A 19558-nucleotide genomic window follows, 5' to 3' on the forward strand; every position below is an offset into this window, starting at 1 on the left:
ATCATTTCTTAACATTTGAATACACACTGATAATTTTGTATTGTTAATAATAATAATTATTTCTATTACAATTAAATTGTATCAGTACGGAGACCCGCATATGACATGCAAGAAAAAAAAGTACATTTTGAGCACGATTTAGTAAATCGAGGGAACGAATAAGTAAAATGTGCACATGATTTATAAATCAAGGGAACAAATCCGTAAATTGTCCACAGAATTTAGCCTACTATTTTTTTCCTGCATATCATGTGCGGGGTTCTGTATATCGGTGTGTATCCAAACGTTAAGAAATGTATGATTTGCTTGTTTTTACTAACAAATACTAATGAGACTAATACTAATTGAACGCATTCAATCTATATGTGTGTTAATCACTGATAATTCAAATAGCTTGTTCATCTTGCAGGTCCAGTGTCTGAGTCTTGTTTTGTGGTACGAGTGTGGGTTTTCACTAGGGAACGATTGATCTGCATCGTAAAAAGACTCGGCAGTGATGAACAGGGGGAATTATGGACACAAACAGGGGCTCATTTTTCCCTGACTCAACCATAAAGCCCGTATCCACACAGGAGATGGAGAGAGAGAAGCTGGAGACCATGTAGTTCTGCCAGCTCCCTAATCAGCCTGTTATGACTGGGAGAGTTACACCTCCTCTCTCTATCATCCAGCTCTCCCTGTCAGCTCAGTCCATCCCAAAATAGCTCAGTAACAGCCATTAAACAGATGCTGCAACGCACAAGTCCTCTCAGAACCATTCCTCGCAAGCTGATAGAGGTCAATGTTTGTGTGTTTTAGATGATTATTTTCCAATCAGCAGGTTTACAGTGATTTTCAAGCTTTGATGAAGATGTGAGAGGCATGGCTTGTTCATGGGTTTTTATTTGTCTATGTTGGTTTTGCTAGTTTGCACTGGAATTTATTTGCCTGAAGCTTGCTCAACAACTTGCATCTGAAGGGAGCAGGTCTGGCCTTGGTGTCCCTGTTGTTAAATATACTGATGCCTGATGCAGTGCCGCCACATAATGGAGAATGCAATTTATTGTCGGGGATTTGTAGAAACCTATGCCATGTTAATGGTTTGGGTTAATGGCAGTGCTGAGGTCTCTTGAGTGACATGTTTCAAATGAAACCAGACTAATTGTAGTACTTCAACCTTTTTCAAATAATTTCGAGGTGGCCGATGAGCAGGGATGCCAAGTAAACTTTTTGAGGGAAAACAAAATTATAATAATCGAAGCTGAAGAGTTTCTGTAAAACAAATGTCTATAATTTTTTTTTTACTTATGATTTTCTATTAATAATGATATTACGTTTTCTACTTGTGATTCATTTCAATCAATACTTTGCCTGCACTTTGTATTGACTATTTCTGTCTATTTTCAGCAATAGATGAATATATGATATCTCAGGATAGAGCTCTATGTAATCATAGAAGTGTTCATACTTGTTTGGGTGTAGCCTGTGTGTGTGTTTGTCTTCTGCTTACCCTTTTCCTCTCAATACCACAGCCCGGGTGTGTGACAATGAACTTCTGCGTTGCCAAAACGGTGGTGTGTGTGTGAACAACATCCGTTGTCAGTGTCCTCCGGCGTACACCGGCCTGCTGTGTGAGAAACCGCGGTGTGAGAACGAGCCGGGCGGCTGCGGAGGGTCGGACTCGGGCCAGGCTTCTCTCCGCCCCCCTGCGCCGATCCTGCTTTTGCTGCTGTTCGTCCTGGGTCCCGTTCTCCTCATGGAGATCTGCTGGGTCACAGTCCTTTGAGAGGCAGATCTCGGACTATCCAGCTTCTTCTGTATGAGCAGCGCACCAGACCCACCGACACTCGGCCGGCCATGTGGAATGTGCCCAAATATCAAAGCGAAATTTCAGAGGATGACAGACAAAATATAATAAATAAATACATCAACAAAAATAGCATTTATAAAAATTTATTCAATACAAAAATCTAAAAGTAAAAAAAAATAAAAAAATCAAGGTGTTATTTATAGAATTTACCTGAGCATATGCTTTATGAAGCAAATAAGAGGAAGTAGAGACTTGAACCAAGCCATAATAGATACTCACTCCCCTAACAAAACGAGAGAGTGACAGGGATCGGAGCGGACAATACTCAGCCCTTTCCTCCCTTTATCACCACGGCAACGGGAGCTGCGTTCAGCCAGCGGCATGTACAAGTAAAGCCAGCTGCCGCCCCTCACCTGAGCCATTCTGGGTATCATGTTGGCTGTAGACTGCTTTCGGCTATTGTGACACAGAACGATGGAAAACTGTCTGGATTGTGTGAACTGGACAATTACAAAAAATAAATAAAGATAAAGCAGTAATAATATGGAAAAAGACTTAAGAAAAGAAACAAGCATTCTTTGCTGTCAGTGCATTGTGGATACAAGGAAATCTATTGAGAATGTCACTTTTGATCTGCTTTCAAATTGAGCTCGTCCCGCCAACACCCCCGACCCCACCCTCGAAAATAAACTTTAGAGTGTCCTTTGTGTCAAGAGCCCCGTCCTTCCTCCACCATGTGCTTTTGTGAATGTAATTCTGTAACCCTTGATATTTTTTTTCATATATATATTTTTGGTTTCCTTTCAGTCTGTGTGATGTTAGTCACACTCATGTGGCACAACCCCTATCCTCCAAAAAATATGATTAAAAACTCATGACTTTGAAATGTGACAGACTGTTTGCTGAGGCCACGGTCAAAGATGTGTTTTCACCCAAACAGATGAAGTGCTTAGACAGTCATCAGTGTATTTAATTTTTGTATTAATACAGAAGTTATTTTCTTGACAGAGTAAAGATGATGTTGAGCATAAACCTTTTTGTATTATTGCTGATATGTTTAAGGGCAATATTTTAGTGCGTTCAATCAAGGTGCAAACAGAATTAAATATTAAATTACGTTTGTCTGAAATTTGATTTCATTTACAAACTACTTTTTTTTCTCCTTCAGTTTGATTGTGAAGTTTACCTAAAGTATATTGGCAACGTGCTGGCATCAAAGAATATCAGTTTACATACAGTATATATACTGAGATGTAAAAAAAGAAAATCACACCAAAGGACATTCTAAATGTTTTCTTGTTGCTTTAACACTGAAAAGTTTAAGTGAATAAAACTTTAAAAGGACTTTATGTAGTGGTGTTGTATTGTTTTATTGCAAAATGAAGAATCTAAATTGTCCCTGAAATGAAAGCGTAATAAATAATCGCATATGTCTTTATATAACATGCATATAAATTGCATACTTTGCAGAACAGTGGAAAATGCTTTAAGCCTCAGAATTTTCTGCACACCATTTATCTCAAATTCAATACAGTAATGATTCGTCTCAGAGAAACGCATTATCGGATGGGCAAAATTAAATATTAACAGCTATTGATGTCTCTTTGAGAGCCTGTTTTATGGAGTTGGTTTTGCCTGTGACTAAACTGCCCATCTATCGTACAGGTTTGTTTTAAACAGAAAGTTTTACAGCCGGTTTCACGATTATAGAGTGTGTGACAACACAGGCCTGCTAAATGATTCATTTTGAAGGAGATGCTTCAGGAACATTTGTCTTTATCTGCAATGATTCTTTAGAAACTGGATACTGATTTACGAATCTTCAAGTGTTGTTGTGTGTCTGCTTAGAAAACAAAAGAAATGTCGTTTAAGTGTTGACAAAGTTATTTTTAACTGTACACCCTAACACAGATCAACTGGTCCAGAGACACTCTTGTATTTCTTCCCTGGCTGAGAAAACTGGAGTTCACAACATCATCTCGTGTACATTTGTGGTGTATTGGTTCAGAAATGCAACATTCCCTTTATCATGTGCAGACATATGCAACACTGACAAAGAGAATAAACAATTCAGTGTATCTATATACTCAGCAGATCCACTGTGTATTCAACAAATTCTTTGAACCAAGCCAACAAACAGGCTCAGCCAAAATCAGCTGCATGGTTCCATTTGTTCACTCCTATTTATAGGAGGAAAGATATTGCAGATTATTTTCTAAAAAGATCTAGTGAATGTTTTCATTTCTGCATTTCTTCCCCTTAAAGCAACGTGTCAGTTTTTCTTGCATCTGGAGTTAATCTGCCCTTGAACAAGGCAGTCTATTGATTTTTAAATCAGCTTTTCCATTTGTTAAGAAGTTCAGCTTCAGTAAACATGATGATTTTTTACTTTAGGCACATCCAACTTTTTCATTGATAACAGGAATTAAAAACTGAGGATTCATTTAACGTTGACCATTTCAGGGTTTTGATTAATGGTTTCCTACTCAGGGTAAGACTTTCAAAGTTACAAACACTTTTATTTTTATCAGCTAATATCACATACTAATACTCATGGAAGTATTCAGATATTTGTGTTGCCACTACAGAATATGTTTCTGGAAGACCCATCTGAAGTTGATAACAAAGGAGAAGTGAACCAAGGTTACCCAGAGAACGCCGCCTGAACTCAGACAGCCAACGGGCTTCGCTAAGATCATTATCCACCATTCAGCATCTCGCTTTTCTTCCCAGAACAAAAGCCCAACTTTGGCTTGGCATCTAAGTCCTTCTCCTGGAGGAGTAATGGTGATGTTGTTCCCTCTGCTGCTAATGGGAATATCTCTGCAAAAACATTGGCAACATGCACTTTCAAAAGGGAAGAACACACACTGCATTTGGTATTTGGCTGCATGAGGATGTTCATTTGTCAGATTTGAAGGAATAGAGAATCTAAGCTTACAACAATGTGCATGGGTTCATGTTTTCACACTTAAGGTAGAATACCTGAATGAAGTATAGTGCTGGAGAACATGTGTGAGCGCTGGAGATTCCTGAAGGTCAAACCATTGTGGAAATGTAAAAGGTATTCAAGATTGTTTGGCATGAAATTCAAAAGAAAAAGCCACCGGAATGTGCGTGAGTAGCTAAGGCACAAAGAATAGTATTAAAACAAAGAACATTTTAATAGAATTCAAAATGTTTCAAGAATCCCTACTGACCACAAGCATGCACTGAATATGTACAGCGGAAACTTCACGACTCGTAACCTTCAATGTTTTAAACATAAGAGGCGATAAAATGCGAGCAAACTGAAATGGGAATCGTGGAAATCAGTTAGTCTGTTACAGCATTCATTTCTCAAAATAATAAGAAATCTTTCTTATTATTGTGAATGTACTTGTCAAACTCCAAAAGCTGTCCAGTTAATTATGCAGTTGGCTATAGAGTGGTGCAGGTATGACATCAGAACATGGAAGTCAAATTCGCTGCTGGTATTTCCTATGGGGTTTTATAATGGGGTTTTTCAATTTATGAGTAAAATAAAGCATGTGGTAAACATAAATTGACTATAACAACGTAATAACTAAATTACACACCCATAGCGAAAACACATTAAAAACACAAATTATTTAATGAGTAACTAGATAAGACAGCTTGGGGTGTAAGTGTGTCCCAGACAGTAACATATTGTCGGCCCAGATCTGGCCCACTTTTGGTACGCGTAGAATCCACATGTACCAGATGTGACCCGGATCTGGGCCGACACTATACTGTCTGGGTGTGCAGTTCTTAAAAAAAAAATTTGTGTAAAGAACATTTTAATAATCTTAAAGCTACACTGTGTAGGATTTTCTCCCATCTAGCGGTGAAATTGTTTATGACTACCAACTGAATATTGCTTTCTAGCCCCTCCCATTCCGAGGGCGTTTTAACTCCTACGGTGGCCGTATTACTCCCCCTCGCATTTGTCACGGTGCCACTGAGTGTAAAAACGCGAAAGGCGAAGCTTGAATTTCCAGGTATGTCACTCTTTGGCTAATGTATTTTCAAGATGGAGGCGCAACATGGCTGCCGCCATTTGAGCGACTTGCTCGTATGTATTCTAAATGGCAGATTCTACACTTACGAGAATACTTGATTAGTTGGTAGAAGTAATTATACATTAATGAGCACATATCATTTTGAAAGAACAAAGTGTTTTTTTGCTAAGAATCAACTTAAAAAATTACACAGTGTAGCTTTAAGAACCCTTTTCTACTATAAAGAACCTTTTGTGCATTGGAAAGGATCTATGAATGCTAAAGGTTCTTGTTAGGGTGTACTGGCGGTGAAGAAAAAATGGAGAAAAATTCACAGTCCAGGGTGTTTATTTTGGTGCAAAAGTTATAAAACTACACAAATACTCAAAACAAATGGCATTAATATGCAACCTATGCATCACACTATTAATTACAAAGTGGTGTCTAAACAAAGAAAAATGCCTGAGAAATGATAGTTTCCCTGATTTCCCCCTGTGATGTCACTGACAATGGAAGTGCCCTTCCTACTTGGCAAATGGAAGCTTTAAAATGGCAGCCATCGCTGCACATGGGTTTGCCAGTTGAGATTTGACCCACAATATGAGTACAACAGTATTTTATATGTATATGTTTGTTGCAGGGGAAATAAATATTTGTAAAATGTTAACATTTGTAAAAATGAAAAATAAAAATAACCACACATCTTGTATATCTGATGTTGTTTTGTCGGCATCTAGATTGTGTGTGTATATATTGGTGTAAACTGTTCATGGGTGTACATGCACTTAAGCAGTCCTTTCAAAATAAGAGTCAGAGGGCACAGTCTATCTGTGACAGTTCTTCATGGATCCATCAATGCTAATAGAAGTTCATTTTCACTAGAATTAATAATAGCGCAAGATGGTTCCAAAAGCGTTTGAATGAAACAAGAGTGTGATACGAGAGCCATGGAGCCACTAGTGGTGGTTAGTTACTCGGATGAGATATTGGGAAATGTCTGGGCACTGAATGCAGCGACTGACCAATCACAATCAAGAGACGTGAAATATGGAAATCCACTGTTTCATTTAAAGGTACACTAAGTCACTTATTCCTTACTATGATTTAATGCAAATTTAAATAGTGCTGTCAGAGAAAAACTGTGGGTAAAACAGTTTCTCAACTTGATCAACTAATATAGTCCAGATTACTCCAGCACAGCTTCATTAAGCCACCGAACCTCATGTGACAAATACATACAAATAAATATAAAAACATTTCCTGGCACAGTCGAGTCCCTGGGGCAGAGGCAGGTGTATGACTGAAGATTATTCTTGCCATTTTCCAAGTTAGTTTTTCACACCTCTCCAGAATACAAAACTCAGAGATCCAAATATACAAGAACTACATTCTCTCTCTCTCTCTCTCTCTCTCGTGCGCATGCGTGGGCGTTTGTGGAGTGAGTGCGGGAGTGTGCGGTGAGTGCGTGGAGTTTTCCCTCTGTACTTTTTGTTGTTTTGAAGTTATATAGGTTTTTGGTGTCTTTTTTCTTTTTCCTTTTCTTTTTTTCTTCTCTCTCCTCCTTTCTCTTCATTGTGGGGTTATTTTAGTGTTTGCTAATCTGTGCTGGGGGTAAGGTTTGGGCCGCGTGCTACCTGTAAGGGAACATGGCGGGCCCAGGTGTACGGGTGTTGAATACACTCACGCGGCGTCATGCAGTGAAGGTGGCGTCGGCTGTGAGTGTTGAGGACTGTTGTTTGGCCATAGGAGAAATTGTTGGGCATGAGAGCATTCTGTCGGCATCAAAAATGAATAGTGCTACTGTCATTTTTTTAAATGCAGTAGAAAAAGCAGATGAGTTAGTTGAGCGAGGAATTGTTGTCGATGGTTTGTTTATACATGTTCTTCCTCTTGCAATGCCGTCTAAAAAAGTTACGCTGTCAAATGTGCCTCCATTTATTAGCGATGAAGTGTTAATTCAGTCTCTTTCTCGTCACGGCAAATTAGTATCCCCGATCAAAAAAATCCCAATTGGAAGCGGATCCCCATTACTAAAGCATGTTGTTTCATTTAGACGATTTGTTTATATGATTGTGAGAGACGATGTTGAGCTGGATCTTACTTTTAAATATCGGATTGATGATTTTGATTATGTTGTATTTGCGACAACTGGTCAAGCTAAGTGTTTTGGCTGTAATAAAGTTGGTCACTTAATCAGGGATTGTCCCGAAAAGAAAAGAAAAGAAACGCTAATTATTACGGATGTCACGACTGGTCCTCCAGAGCCAGCGGGTGCTGCGGGGGGGCGTGCTGAGTCGGATGCGCTAGTGACGGAGCAAACCGAGGACAGTTTAGTTGTGGAGGAACCGCTAAACATTCAGCCAGATGTAAGCGTAGAAAGAGAATCTGTCAATGACAAATCAAATGAGTTGGAGACTATACAGTCTGTTAAAGACAAAAATGTTCCGTTGGACGGTATTGGAAGGGAACAGACTGTAGGTGAAACAAGCATGATTACGGGCAGTGGTGATGAGAGTTTGATATTTAAGATGCCGCGTAAAAGAAAGAGCAGTGTAATTACCGGGGATTTAGGATTTGGCAAGAAAATGGACAAAATCGAAAGTGAAAGTCAGGGCGAGTCAGGGAGTGACAGTGAGTCGGACTGTAGTGTTTCGCTATCGCAAATTGAAAACGTGAGTCGTTGTTATGATCTAGATGACATTAAACTGTTTCTTAAGGCAACTAAAAATAGAAGAGGAGTGAGAGTGGATGAATATTTTCCTGACTTAAAACAGTTCATTGAAAAGACACGGTATTTGATGGCTGAAGGTTCATTTACTAATAAAGAAATTTACAGATTGAAAAAACTAGTGAGAAAAATTAACACTGAATTGAGTGATGGTGCCGAAAAATGAGAATTTAGTGAAGATAGCTGCTTTTTTCTTTTTCTTTTCCTTTTTACCTTTTATGGCTGAAATCAGTGTTGCATCTGTGAATGTAAATGGTGCAAGACATATTAGGAAAAGAGCAGTGATATATGAGGTCTTGAAGGAAAAAAAACTAGATATTGTTTTTCTTCAAGAAACTCATAGTGATGTACATAATGTGACTGAGTGGACAAGAGAATGGGATGGAATCTCAATTTTAAGTCATAACACTGCTGTAAGTGGAGGGGTTGCTATATTATTTTCCAAAAATTTTAAACCAGTTACTTATGATATTGAGGAAATTATAAAAGGTAGGCTTTTGAAGGTTAAAGCCTTATTTGAAAATCACGTCTTCATATTTATTTGTGTCTATGCTCCAACGTCAGGAGTTGAAAGAATGTTGTTTTTAAACAAGCTTAATACAATCTTGCAAAATTGTAATAGTGAAGAGTGGTTAGTTGTAGGAGGAGATTTTAATTGCACTGAGGGAGATCTTGACAGGAATCATATCGAACCCCACGAACCCTCACGTAAGAGAATTATTCAAGTGATTAAAACACATGAGTTGAGTGACATTTGGAGACATCTCAATGGCAATCAGAGACATTATACTTGGTCCCATAATCGGGATAATGTGTTATCTCTAGCAAGATTAGACAGGTTTTACACTTTTAAACATCAATGTGGTATTTTTAGTAAATGCTTTATTGTACCTGTAAGTTTCTCCGATCATAGTATGGTGTGTTGTAACTTTTTTTTGAATTCTATCAAACCAAAGAGTGCATACTGGCATTTAAATTCTTCCCTGTTGTATGATAAGAATTTTGTGGATTCTTTTAAATATTTTTGGGTTAATTTTAGAGCCTCAAAAAGTCATTTTCAATCCTTGAAACAGTGGTGGGATTATGGTAAAGCCCAGATTAAACAATTCTGTCAGCAGCACACTCGAAACATCACTGTTCAGACATTAAGAGATATGAAAACCTTGGAGACATCCATAATAAAGCTTCAAGAATCAGTTGAATTAACGGGGGAGAATAGATGCTTGGAAGCTCTTTCAATTAAAAAGACTCTGCTTAGTGATCTTTTAAGTGCAAGAGCACAAGGAGCTCTGGTTCGGTCCCGATTTCAGCAAATTGATCAGATGGATGCGCCAACTAAATTCTTTTTTAATTTGGAGCAAAAGAATGGTCAGAAAAGGTTAATCCATGCTTTGCGTTCTGAAGCTGGCTTTTTATTAACTGATCCCACTGATATTAGAAAGAGAGCTGTTTGTTTTTATGAAAAACTGTACAAAGGTGAATGTGACTCAGCGCCTGCTGTTGGTAGTGGTTTTCTGGAAAACCTGTCTGGGGTGTCCGAAGAAGACAACCAGAAACTCAGCAAGGCTTTGTGCCTAGAGGAATTGTATGAAGCCCTGATGGGTATGGAGTCGGGAAAGGCTCCTGGCATTGACGGTCTCCCTGTCGACTTTTATAAGTCATTCTGGACGGTGTTGGGGGAGGACTTGCTCGCAGTGCTCAATGAAAGTTTAACCGAAGGGCGGCTACCTTTGAGCTGCCGCAGAGCAGTCCTTACACTTCTCCCAAAGAAAGGAGACTTGACAGAGATCAAAAATTGGCGGCCTGTGTCCCTTTTATGTACAGATTACAAACTACTCTCTAAATTATTGGCGAAAAGATTGTCAGTGGTGATGAAACAGATCATTCATCCGGACCAGAGCTATTGTGTATCTGGCAGGTCTATTTTCGATAACATTTCTTTATTGCGGGATTTTTTAGATGTCTCCAAGATATTTGATTTAGATTGTGCTCTAGTTTCTCTAGACCAAGAAAAGGCATTTGATCGTGTCGAGCATATTTACCTGTGGAAAACATTAGAATCATTTGGTTTTTGCCAAGATTTTGTGAATATGATAAAAGTACTATACACTGATGTTGAGAGTTTGCTGAAGGTTAACGGTGGTTTATGCACTCCTTTCAAGGTTGAAAGAGGGGTAAGACAAGGATGTTCCTTGTCAGGAATGCTCTATTCAATAGCCATAGAGCCACTACTACAACAGATAAGGAGTAATCTGAGTGGGGTTCAAATAGTTGGGTCTAATTGCACTGTTCATTTATCAGCGTATGCCGATGATCTGATTGTGATGGTTAAATGCCAAAGAGATATAGATATTTTAATGAAATTACTTGATGATTTCAAAGTTTTATCTTCTGCTAAGGTGAATTGGAAAAAAAGCGAAGCTGTGGTCTGTGGAAAATGGAGAAGAGGAAGGTTAAAATTCCCTGAAGGGTTACATTTGAACACAGAAGGTTTAAAGTACTTAGGAATTTTTTTAGGTAATGAGACAATCATACAGAAAAATTGGGATGGTGTTATTGACAAACTTAAAGGTCGGTTGGCAAAGTGGAAGTGGTTAGCCCCAAAAATGTCTTACAAGGGGCGAATTTTAATTATTAATAACTTGGTTGCTTCATCCTTATGGCATAAGTTAGCTTGTATTGATCCACCTCAAAAATTTTTATCAGATGTTCAAGCCTTATTAGTAGATTTTTTTTGGGATAAGTTACACTGGGTCTCTCAGAGTGTTTTATATTTGCCTAAAGAGGAAGGTGGTCAGGGGTTAGTGAATTTGCAGAGCAGGACAGCAGCTTTTCGTCTGCAATTCATACAGAAACTTCTGTCTGGATCAACTCGTGTCGGCTGGAGAGCTACTGCCTGTGCAATTCTACAGAGTTTGGGTGGTTTTCAGCTGGACAGAGCTCTTTTTTTGATGGACCCTCTTAAACTGGACCTTGCCAATGTCCCAGTGTTCTATCGCAACCTTTTTAGAGTCTGGAGTCTTTTTAATCATCAGAGGACATCATCTTCGGACTCTCTTTTTTGGTTGTTAAATGAGCCTATAATCCATGGAGGCCGATTGGACATTTCTTTCAGAGACCAAAAGTTTCCTGGACTAAGTCATTTACTATGTAAATCTAAGACCACTACACTAGGTGGTTTGGTAAAGGTGGCTGGTCCCAATTTCATGAACACTGAGAAAGCTGCTTTACATCTTGGTTTTTTTTCCACTCGTAAAGTTGATGAATTTTTGACAAAGTTGAGGTCTGTTTTATCATCTGAGGAAAGGGAATCTCTTACAGACTTTCATACAGGGGCAAGGTTTCCTAATGCTGAGGACTCCTTTCCAGATACTATTTTATTACCTAAATTAGATGATTGTATGGGGATTTTTTTCAAACCAGGTGAATCATTGTGTTTAAATTTTCTTTCAACTAATGGAAAAAACTTGTACAAAGCTTGTGTTCTGTTTTTTAACAAAAAATTATTGAATAACAAGGTGGATACGCCATGGCGTTCTTTTTTAAAATTAGATGAGGAGGCTAAGCCCGAATGGAGAATCTTGTATAAACCACCGTTAGAAAAAAGAGTTGGAGATATGCAGTGGAGAATTCTCCACGGTGCAATTGCAGTTAATGCCTTTATCTCTGTGTTAAACCCTGAAGTGAGTTCTGAGTGTCCTTTTTGTTTTAAGAGGGAAACAGTCTTTCATGCTTTTTTGGAGTGTTCCAGGTTAAATCCTTTATTCAGTGTATTAAGGAGTATTTTTGTTTGTGTGGATGAAACCTTGTCAAATGAAAGTTTCATTTTAGGTGTTAAATATGTAAGGAAGAAATGTAATAGATGTCAATTACTGAATTTTATTGTGGGTCAAGCTAAATTAGCAATGTACTTGAGCAGAAAAAATATGATTGAACGGACAGTTGGACAGAATGTTGTTGTTTTGTTTTTTGCTCTTGTAAAAGCCAGAATTTTAATTGATTTTAATTTCTACAAGTCAGTAAATGATCTTGCTTGGTTTGAGATGAAATGGTGTGACAAAGGAGCAGTGTGCTCTGTTGTTGAAGGAGAAGTGGTTTTTGCACACTTCTTATAATCATGTTTTATTGAATCCATTGGTTGTTTGTTAATCTGTTTTTGTCTTTTGTAATAAAGAGTAATTTAAAATTCAAAAAATTCTCTCTCTCTCTCTCTCTCTCTCTCTCTCTCTCTCTCTCTCTCTCTCTCTCTCTCTCTCTCTCTCTCTCTCTCTCTCTCTCTCTCTCTCTCTCTCTCTCTCTCTCTCTCTCTCTCTCTCTCTCTCTCTCTGTGTGTCTCAGAGGTACACACACACTGACACCTTAGCAGCACTGCAAGCATATTTTCTCTGGCAGTGGGGAAATAGACTTCTTTTGCAGTATGGTCAAGATAAACTAAAGATGTAATGCATTATTTAGACCTACGGCATGCCCTTTCCAGCAGTAGATAAGCAAGAAGTGTGAACACCAGACATTGTGGATGTCGTTTCAATGAATGGATGTGTACATACACACACACACACACACATAGTTTGGAACAACAATGCAGCTAAGTGTTAAAACTGAACGGTTAAATAATCTTCTCATTATACAATGACTATTTCCTGTTTCATAATCTGGCAGCCATATTCAAAGAACAAGGTGTATGAAAACAATGGCTGTAATGTGTATTATGTGGGTCATTTCTGTTATGCAGTCCCTTTTGAACTTCAAATTCATGCAAATGCTTGTAATTTACGGATGTATTTCTGTTAAAGAGATTTATTTATAGTGTAAAGGATAAAGTATTTTAGAAATATGCTTTAGTCGGGCTCACTCAGAAATCCAAATTAAATTCATCAAATCCATTGCTAATGCTTACTGATGTTTGTGTTGTTTTCCCACAAAATGATGTCAATTCCTGTTGGATGATGTCACTATGGAACTGGCTATTCATTTTGTTGGGTTGTGTTGAATTGGCTTTTATTTTTTATATTTTAAGGTTTCCTTTTAATTTTAAGTTTGATTAATTTAATTATTTTGCTTATGTTTTATTAATCCATTTTGCTTTTAATTTATTTTTGGTTTTAGTTTTTGTAATTTTAGTATATATAGTATGTGTTTCTTAGGCAACCTTTTTATTTAGTATTTAAGTTTTTCTATCTCTTTTTTTATTATTATTAAATTAATAAATACATTGTTATATTTTTAGTTTTTAAATTAAGGATAATCCTGGATTTTGGTGCTTTTATCAGCTGTATTAATTAGCCAGACAGACTTTGACCTTGCTCAAGGCCAAAGTAAACCTGCACAGCTAAAGAATGGGCTGCCACAAGACACTCCTTTATTGTATTAAGCTGCAAGAAAAGAAATGTTGGTTGTTTGAGTTCATAATTATAAGTGTTTGCTAAAGAAAAGCATCGCTATTGGTCCAGACTCTTAATGTGTGTGCACTAACTTGGATGGGTTAAATGTAGAGGACAAATTCTGAGTATGTGTGGTCTTCACCTCATTTCACTTCTAAGACCCACCCATTTAGCCCACTCACTCAACCACTTAGCAATGCACTAAAACCACTAAGAACAGTGTAGCAACACTGGGTTTTGTACAGACAAGCACATCTCAAACATTTATATTGCTCAGAAAATCTATATACAGTTATGGATAAAATAAGACCTTTCAACAGGTTTAGGTTGGATAGAGCAGTTCTGTTCATAGCTGAACTAATCAGTCTGATTTGTTTTACCGCCCTTAAATCAGTCTTAAGGGCGGTAAATCAAAATGTAAAGATCCAGTGTTGCACAAGCACAAAAATCCCCTCAGTTAATCAGAGGTCATCTGAGATCAGAGCCTCTCATCCTCCAACCTTTCCATCCCTCTGATCACTAGTTCTAAGACGTCCCACGACAGGCATCCACTCAGTTAATGAACGTCTCACCACTGTCCCTCTGCCCTCCCTTTAAAGCTTCTTTCCTCTCCACCTTCTCTTTTGTTGATTTGACCAAAGTTGAATCTCTACAAAGTCAAGAAATGACATTCCGGGTCGAAGACATCAAGGATGGAAGTTAATGAATGGCCACCAGATGTCTGTTATTAGGCTAATGTAGCCCTCCCTGCTTCTAGCCCGCTATTCCTCCTAATGACAGCTCTCACTAGTGCAGCACGATCAGAGATGGGACTAAAACTATATGAGCTGCTGCTGTAGAACTGTGGAAACCTCTGGCCCAAAATTCATTTTGTTCACCACACTGCATGCATCACACTTTTTCATACCGTTCAAAAGTTTGGAGTTAGTAAGTTTTGAAAATATTTTTGAAGTTAATTATCCACCAAGGCTGCATTTTTTTAAAATTCACTTGTAGCGTTTAAAATGACTAATTTTAGATTTATTTTTTTTATACTTACAATGTGTAACATTACCATTACCATTCAAAAGTTTGTGCTATGCTCACCAAGGCTGCATTTATTTGATAAAAAATAAATAAAAAATAAGTTAGTGTTCAGTTATATGATCCTTCAAAAATTATTCTAATACTGTATGCTCTAATATTTGGTGCTCAAGAAACATTTCTTATTATTAATGTTGAGAACATTTTTTGCTGGTTAATATTTTTGTGGAAATATTTCCAGGAATCTTTGATAATGAGCAAGTTCAGAAGAACAACATCTATTTGAAAAAAAAAAGTTATCAGAAAAGTCTTTACTGTCCTAAAAAGAATCGATACTTTTTCAAAATAAATCGCTACTTTTCTTAAAATGAATCGCTACTTTTCTTAAAATTGATCGATACTTTCTTAAAATGAATCGATTCTTTTCTTAAAATTGATCGATACTTTTAAAATGAATAGATAATTTTCTTAAAATGTATTGCTGTTTTTTATAAATGAATCGCTACTTTTTCAAAATGAATCGCTACTTTTTTCTAAAATGAATCGCTACTTTTTCTCAATGAATCGATACTTTTTTCAAAATGGAGTGCTACTTTTTCAAAATGAAAGAATCACTACTTTTCCTAAAATGAAACGCTACTTTTCTTAAATCCAATGTTTATATAAATGAATCGCTACTTTTTTTTAAAAAGTATTGCTAGTTTTTCCTAAAATGAATCGCTACTTTTTTCAAAATGAATCGCTACTTTTTTCAAAATGAATCGCTTCTTTTTCAAAATGAATCGCTACTTTTCTTAAAATGAATCGATACTTTTAAAAAAAGAACCACTACTTTTCTTAAAATGAATCTGTTTTTACAAAGAATCGCTACTTTTTCCTAAAAAGAATCGCTACTTTTTTCAAAATGAAACACTACTTTTCAAAATGAACAGCTACTTTTTTAAAACGAATCAATACTTTTTTCAAAATGAATCGCTACTCTTCTTAAAATGGGTTGGTTTAGGATTATGGTTAGTGTAAGAGGATAGAATACACAGTTTTTGTACAGTATAAAAATCATTATGTCTATAGAAAGTCCTCATAAAACATGAAAACACAACATGTGGATGTGTATTGAAAAACATTTTTTTATGGGAAATAAAAAACTGTTGAAAAAGTAACAGGGCAGAAATATAATGAATGTGGATGGCATAGCTCAAATGAATTGGTCTTGGAATAATTAGCTGAAAAATGTTAGACTTCATATTAAAAACTAACTTTTCATTGCTGGTTTGGTATCATTTCAGGTCACAGTTGAGACATTGATGAGATCACTTTTGGGCAGCAAAATCTTCATTTGCTTTCCATTTAATCACTGGACAAAATCACTTTGTCTAGGACAAAAATCAGTCAAGGAATTAAAAAAAGAAATAAACAAGCACCAAGGCCAGAGCTGCCAGTGGAACTGGCAAGAAACTGGTGTATTCCATCAGAAACTGGAAAGAAAACTGGCATCAGCCTTTGGAATAAGTTGAAAAGATACAGATTCTACTTACCTATAGTCACAATTGGCAACGTGAGGTTTTTGACTAAAAAAAATAGCTCTTGGCGTGGATTCGAGCCATGGGGAACACAAACACTGTAATTTCATGTGCTTCTTGTCTGACTGCCAACAGCCCCAACCGTGCCGTTGTTCTCGATGGATTTAGCATTATGCACACATATATTCAAATGTGTCAAAAAAAAAAAAAAAAGTGGGTTTAGTATTTTTTTGTGAAGAACATATGGTGCAACCCGGGACATTATTTTAAAAGCACATGTTTTTTCACACAAATGTTTCTACTCATAGCAACAAAGAATAATGCAAAGGTCACAGATTCAGAGCTGCACACTTTAGTATAATTATGTGAATGTGAATATTGAAATTCATAGTACCATGCCAAGACATTTTGAGAGGACTGCATGAACCCAACTGTTATTGCAGCAGTGTTGTAAAGTGAAAAGAAAATTTCACCCAAAATTTAAAATTCATTATTTACTCTCCCACACATAATGATGTGTGGGTGAGTAAATAATGAATTTTCAATTTTGGAATTGCTGATTTCTTTTGTCTCTGGAACACAAAAAAATTTAATATTCTGAAAAATATTCTGGTTCTGCTTTTCAATATAATCAAAGTGAATGAGAACTGAAGCTGTCAAGCTACAAAATAATAACAAAAAATAACCATAAAACATAGACCGCTTGAAAAATATACAGAATAAAAGATCAAAACTTAAATAAAACAATAAAAACAATAAAACAATAAAAGTTTGAAAACAAAACACAAAGAATCACAGAGACTATTACAGGAGAAAGTGGACGTGTAACCTGTGTTAAACCTTTATAAACCTAATACAATAAAATCTAAGAATGTGGATTTTTCTTTTTTTTAAAACACAAAACAAAAACCTTTCATGTTATTCATTTGATTTACTCCAAATTTTGACAACATGATGACAAAACACTGAGGATACTAAATTGCAAACGCATTTTGGATATCTTGAACAGTGTTGCCATGGTGAGGGATTAATGTAATGACAAAAGAGTATTTTTGTGCAGTTTTTGCCATTTCCAGGCATAAAACTTTAACTAACTCAGATCAATCAGATCAACATCATATTTGGTCAGTCTCATCTAAAGGCCTTTACGATGCAAAATTGCGAAGTTTTCTTAAAGGCACACTATGTAGTTTTCCGTTTTTGTCAAACAGCGACCCCTGGAGTCGCTGTGGAGTACTTGTATTTAACGTTACTGTCGTAAATACCACTCACGCAGAGCAGTCTCTGCACTCACAGCCTGATCCCCTCCCCCTGTATTACCGGTACCTGTTCAGTAGGATGGAAGCGTCGGACATCGAACAGGCACAGATAGCCTCCGAAGATGTCTACTGACAAGGTAATGTTTCACGATTAAAATATGCCAGCTAAAGTTTGCATAAGCACAGTACACATGCCATACGAAACCTGAACCAGACAAAGGACTACGTGATAAATGCACATCACAACACCTGAGTTCAGCTGGTAAACTTGCTGTTGAGGCAAGCTGGGCAATAAAACATAACGCAAAAACACGTAAGAGAAACGAGTGTTTGTTATGAAGTCTGCTAATAGCTCTGCTAATCGACAGCTAGCTAGACATGTGGAAATTAGTGGACTGGTCTTATTATCAACAATGGATGAATGAACAACTTCGTAAAAAATAACATACAACAAGCAAGCGCAACAACATACAACATAGCAGGTTTACAAATAAGAGATTTACTTACTAGTCCATCAACAAGAACGCCAGGGCGGCATCGCTGTTGCATCCTTTGCTGCTTTTTAGCTCTCGCCAACGAGTGAAAGTCTGACCGAGTGGGATTCTTGTGTCTCACTTTCTCGTTTTCTTTTCCTTGACTCTTCCGACCGCGTTTTCTTCGTTGAATCTGCCATGATTCACATCTGAAATGCATGCTAGTGTCTTCCATAGAGGCTGCTTCATATGTTGTTGATTTATGTGACGTCGTGCCATAAAGCAAGTCATGATTGTCGCGAGATTTGTCGGGACGACACCTCTCAAAACTTGCATTGCTGGTTTTTCCAGCGGCGTCCCCCCAACCCCCCCACCCCCTTCTATTCAGGTGTTTTTGAGAGTGTTATTAGCATGCTTCAAATTGCATGAAACTCGACACACACATCAGAGTTGTCGGCCGTTAGACATTGGGTAAAAATAGGAAAACTATAAATAAAAGTGTTCCTCATGTGCAACACCCTTTATATACAGTACAGAAGGCAAGGAAACTAATGAGCCTGAATGTAAACCAGCAAAACGTGAGATTTTATATTGAACCAAGTATTTCATTAAAAACATCCAAATGTAAATCTGCTTACCTAGGCCACAATGACTTCTCCCGTCTCCAGAAGTGATTGGTGGATATTTTATTGTCAATGTCTTGCAGCAGTGTTATGAAAAACTCTCTCTGTGGAGTTGAAGAGCTGATGCCATCATATTTCTGGATGACAAATGAAAGTGGAATATACCTGGAGGCATTCTGAAAGAGTGCAAGTGATTTGACACAGCCAGAGCGGATGGTTCTTCAGGAACCAAATAGAAACCAGCATCTCTCCCGTCTCGTAATTCTCCTGCTGTGTATAGAGCAACCTGCTAGATCGGGACGCTTAGGCTGACAATCTTGGGTTTAAAGCATTTATATAACTACTTAGACCCATAACGTTTAATGGCTAATGAATAGAGCTGTCAAATCTACGTAGAACAGTTGAGTATGCATAGTGTTTTGAATCATGAAACGTCCTTTGCAACCCACTTTCATAATGTGAGGCTTTCTGAATGAAACAGGATATTGAAGAAAAATATATGTATAACCTGGTATATACAGTATATCTATATGCAAGTATATTTTCAGTCATTTTTGCAGATCCAATATCCATGTATTAAATCTGATTTCCTAGACTCTGCAGAGCAACACATGTCAGGATCCGGTAGCAGAAAAGACCGAAAGCATCTCTTTTCTCACCCGCTGATACGTGAAAACTAGACATTGTAAGAGGCAGGGTGAGAGATGCCACATCCCGCCACTGAGAGCTTCAGCAGATCACTGGCAAGATTCTGCTCGCTG

The 19558-nt window shown here is 37.4% G+C and overlaps 1 protein-coding gene across 13 annotated transcripts in view; it reads left to right on the forward strand.

Annotated features, from left to right (window-relative positions):
- Window positions 1–3138, forward strand: part of ntng1a (netrin g1a) — an 89876-nt gene extending 86738 nt beyond the window's left edge. For all 13 annotated transcript variants that reach the window (XM_084102192.1, XM_084102195.1, XM_084102194.1 and 10 more), the window contains one exon: window positions 1512–3138. In XM_084102192.1, the coding sequence (XP_083958318.1) occupies window positions 1512–1765 (254 nt within the window). In that variant the 3' untranslated portion in view covers window positions 1766–3138. The remainder of the gene's footprint in view (window positions 1–1511) is intronic.
- The last annotated feature ends 16420 nt before the right edge of the window (window positions 3139–19558 follow it).

The sequence above is a fragment of the Abramis brama genome (assembly GCF_963993115.1).
Source record: "Abramis brama genome assembly, chromosome: 24".
Lineage (NCBI taxonomy): Eukaryota > Metazoa > Chordata > Actinopteri > Cypriniformes > Leuciscidae > Abramis > Abramis brama.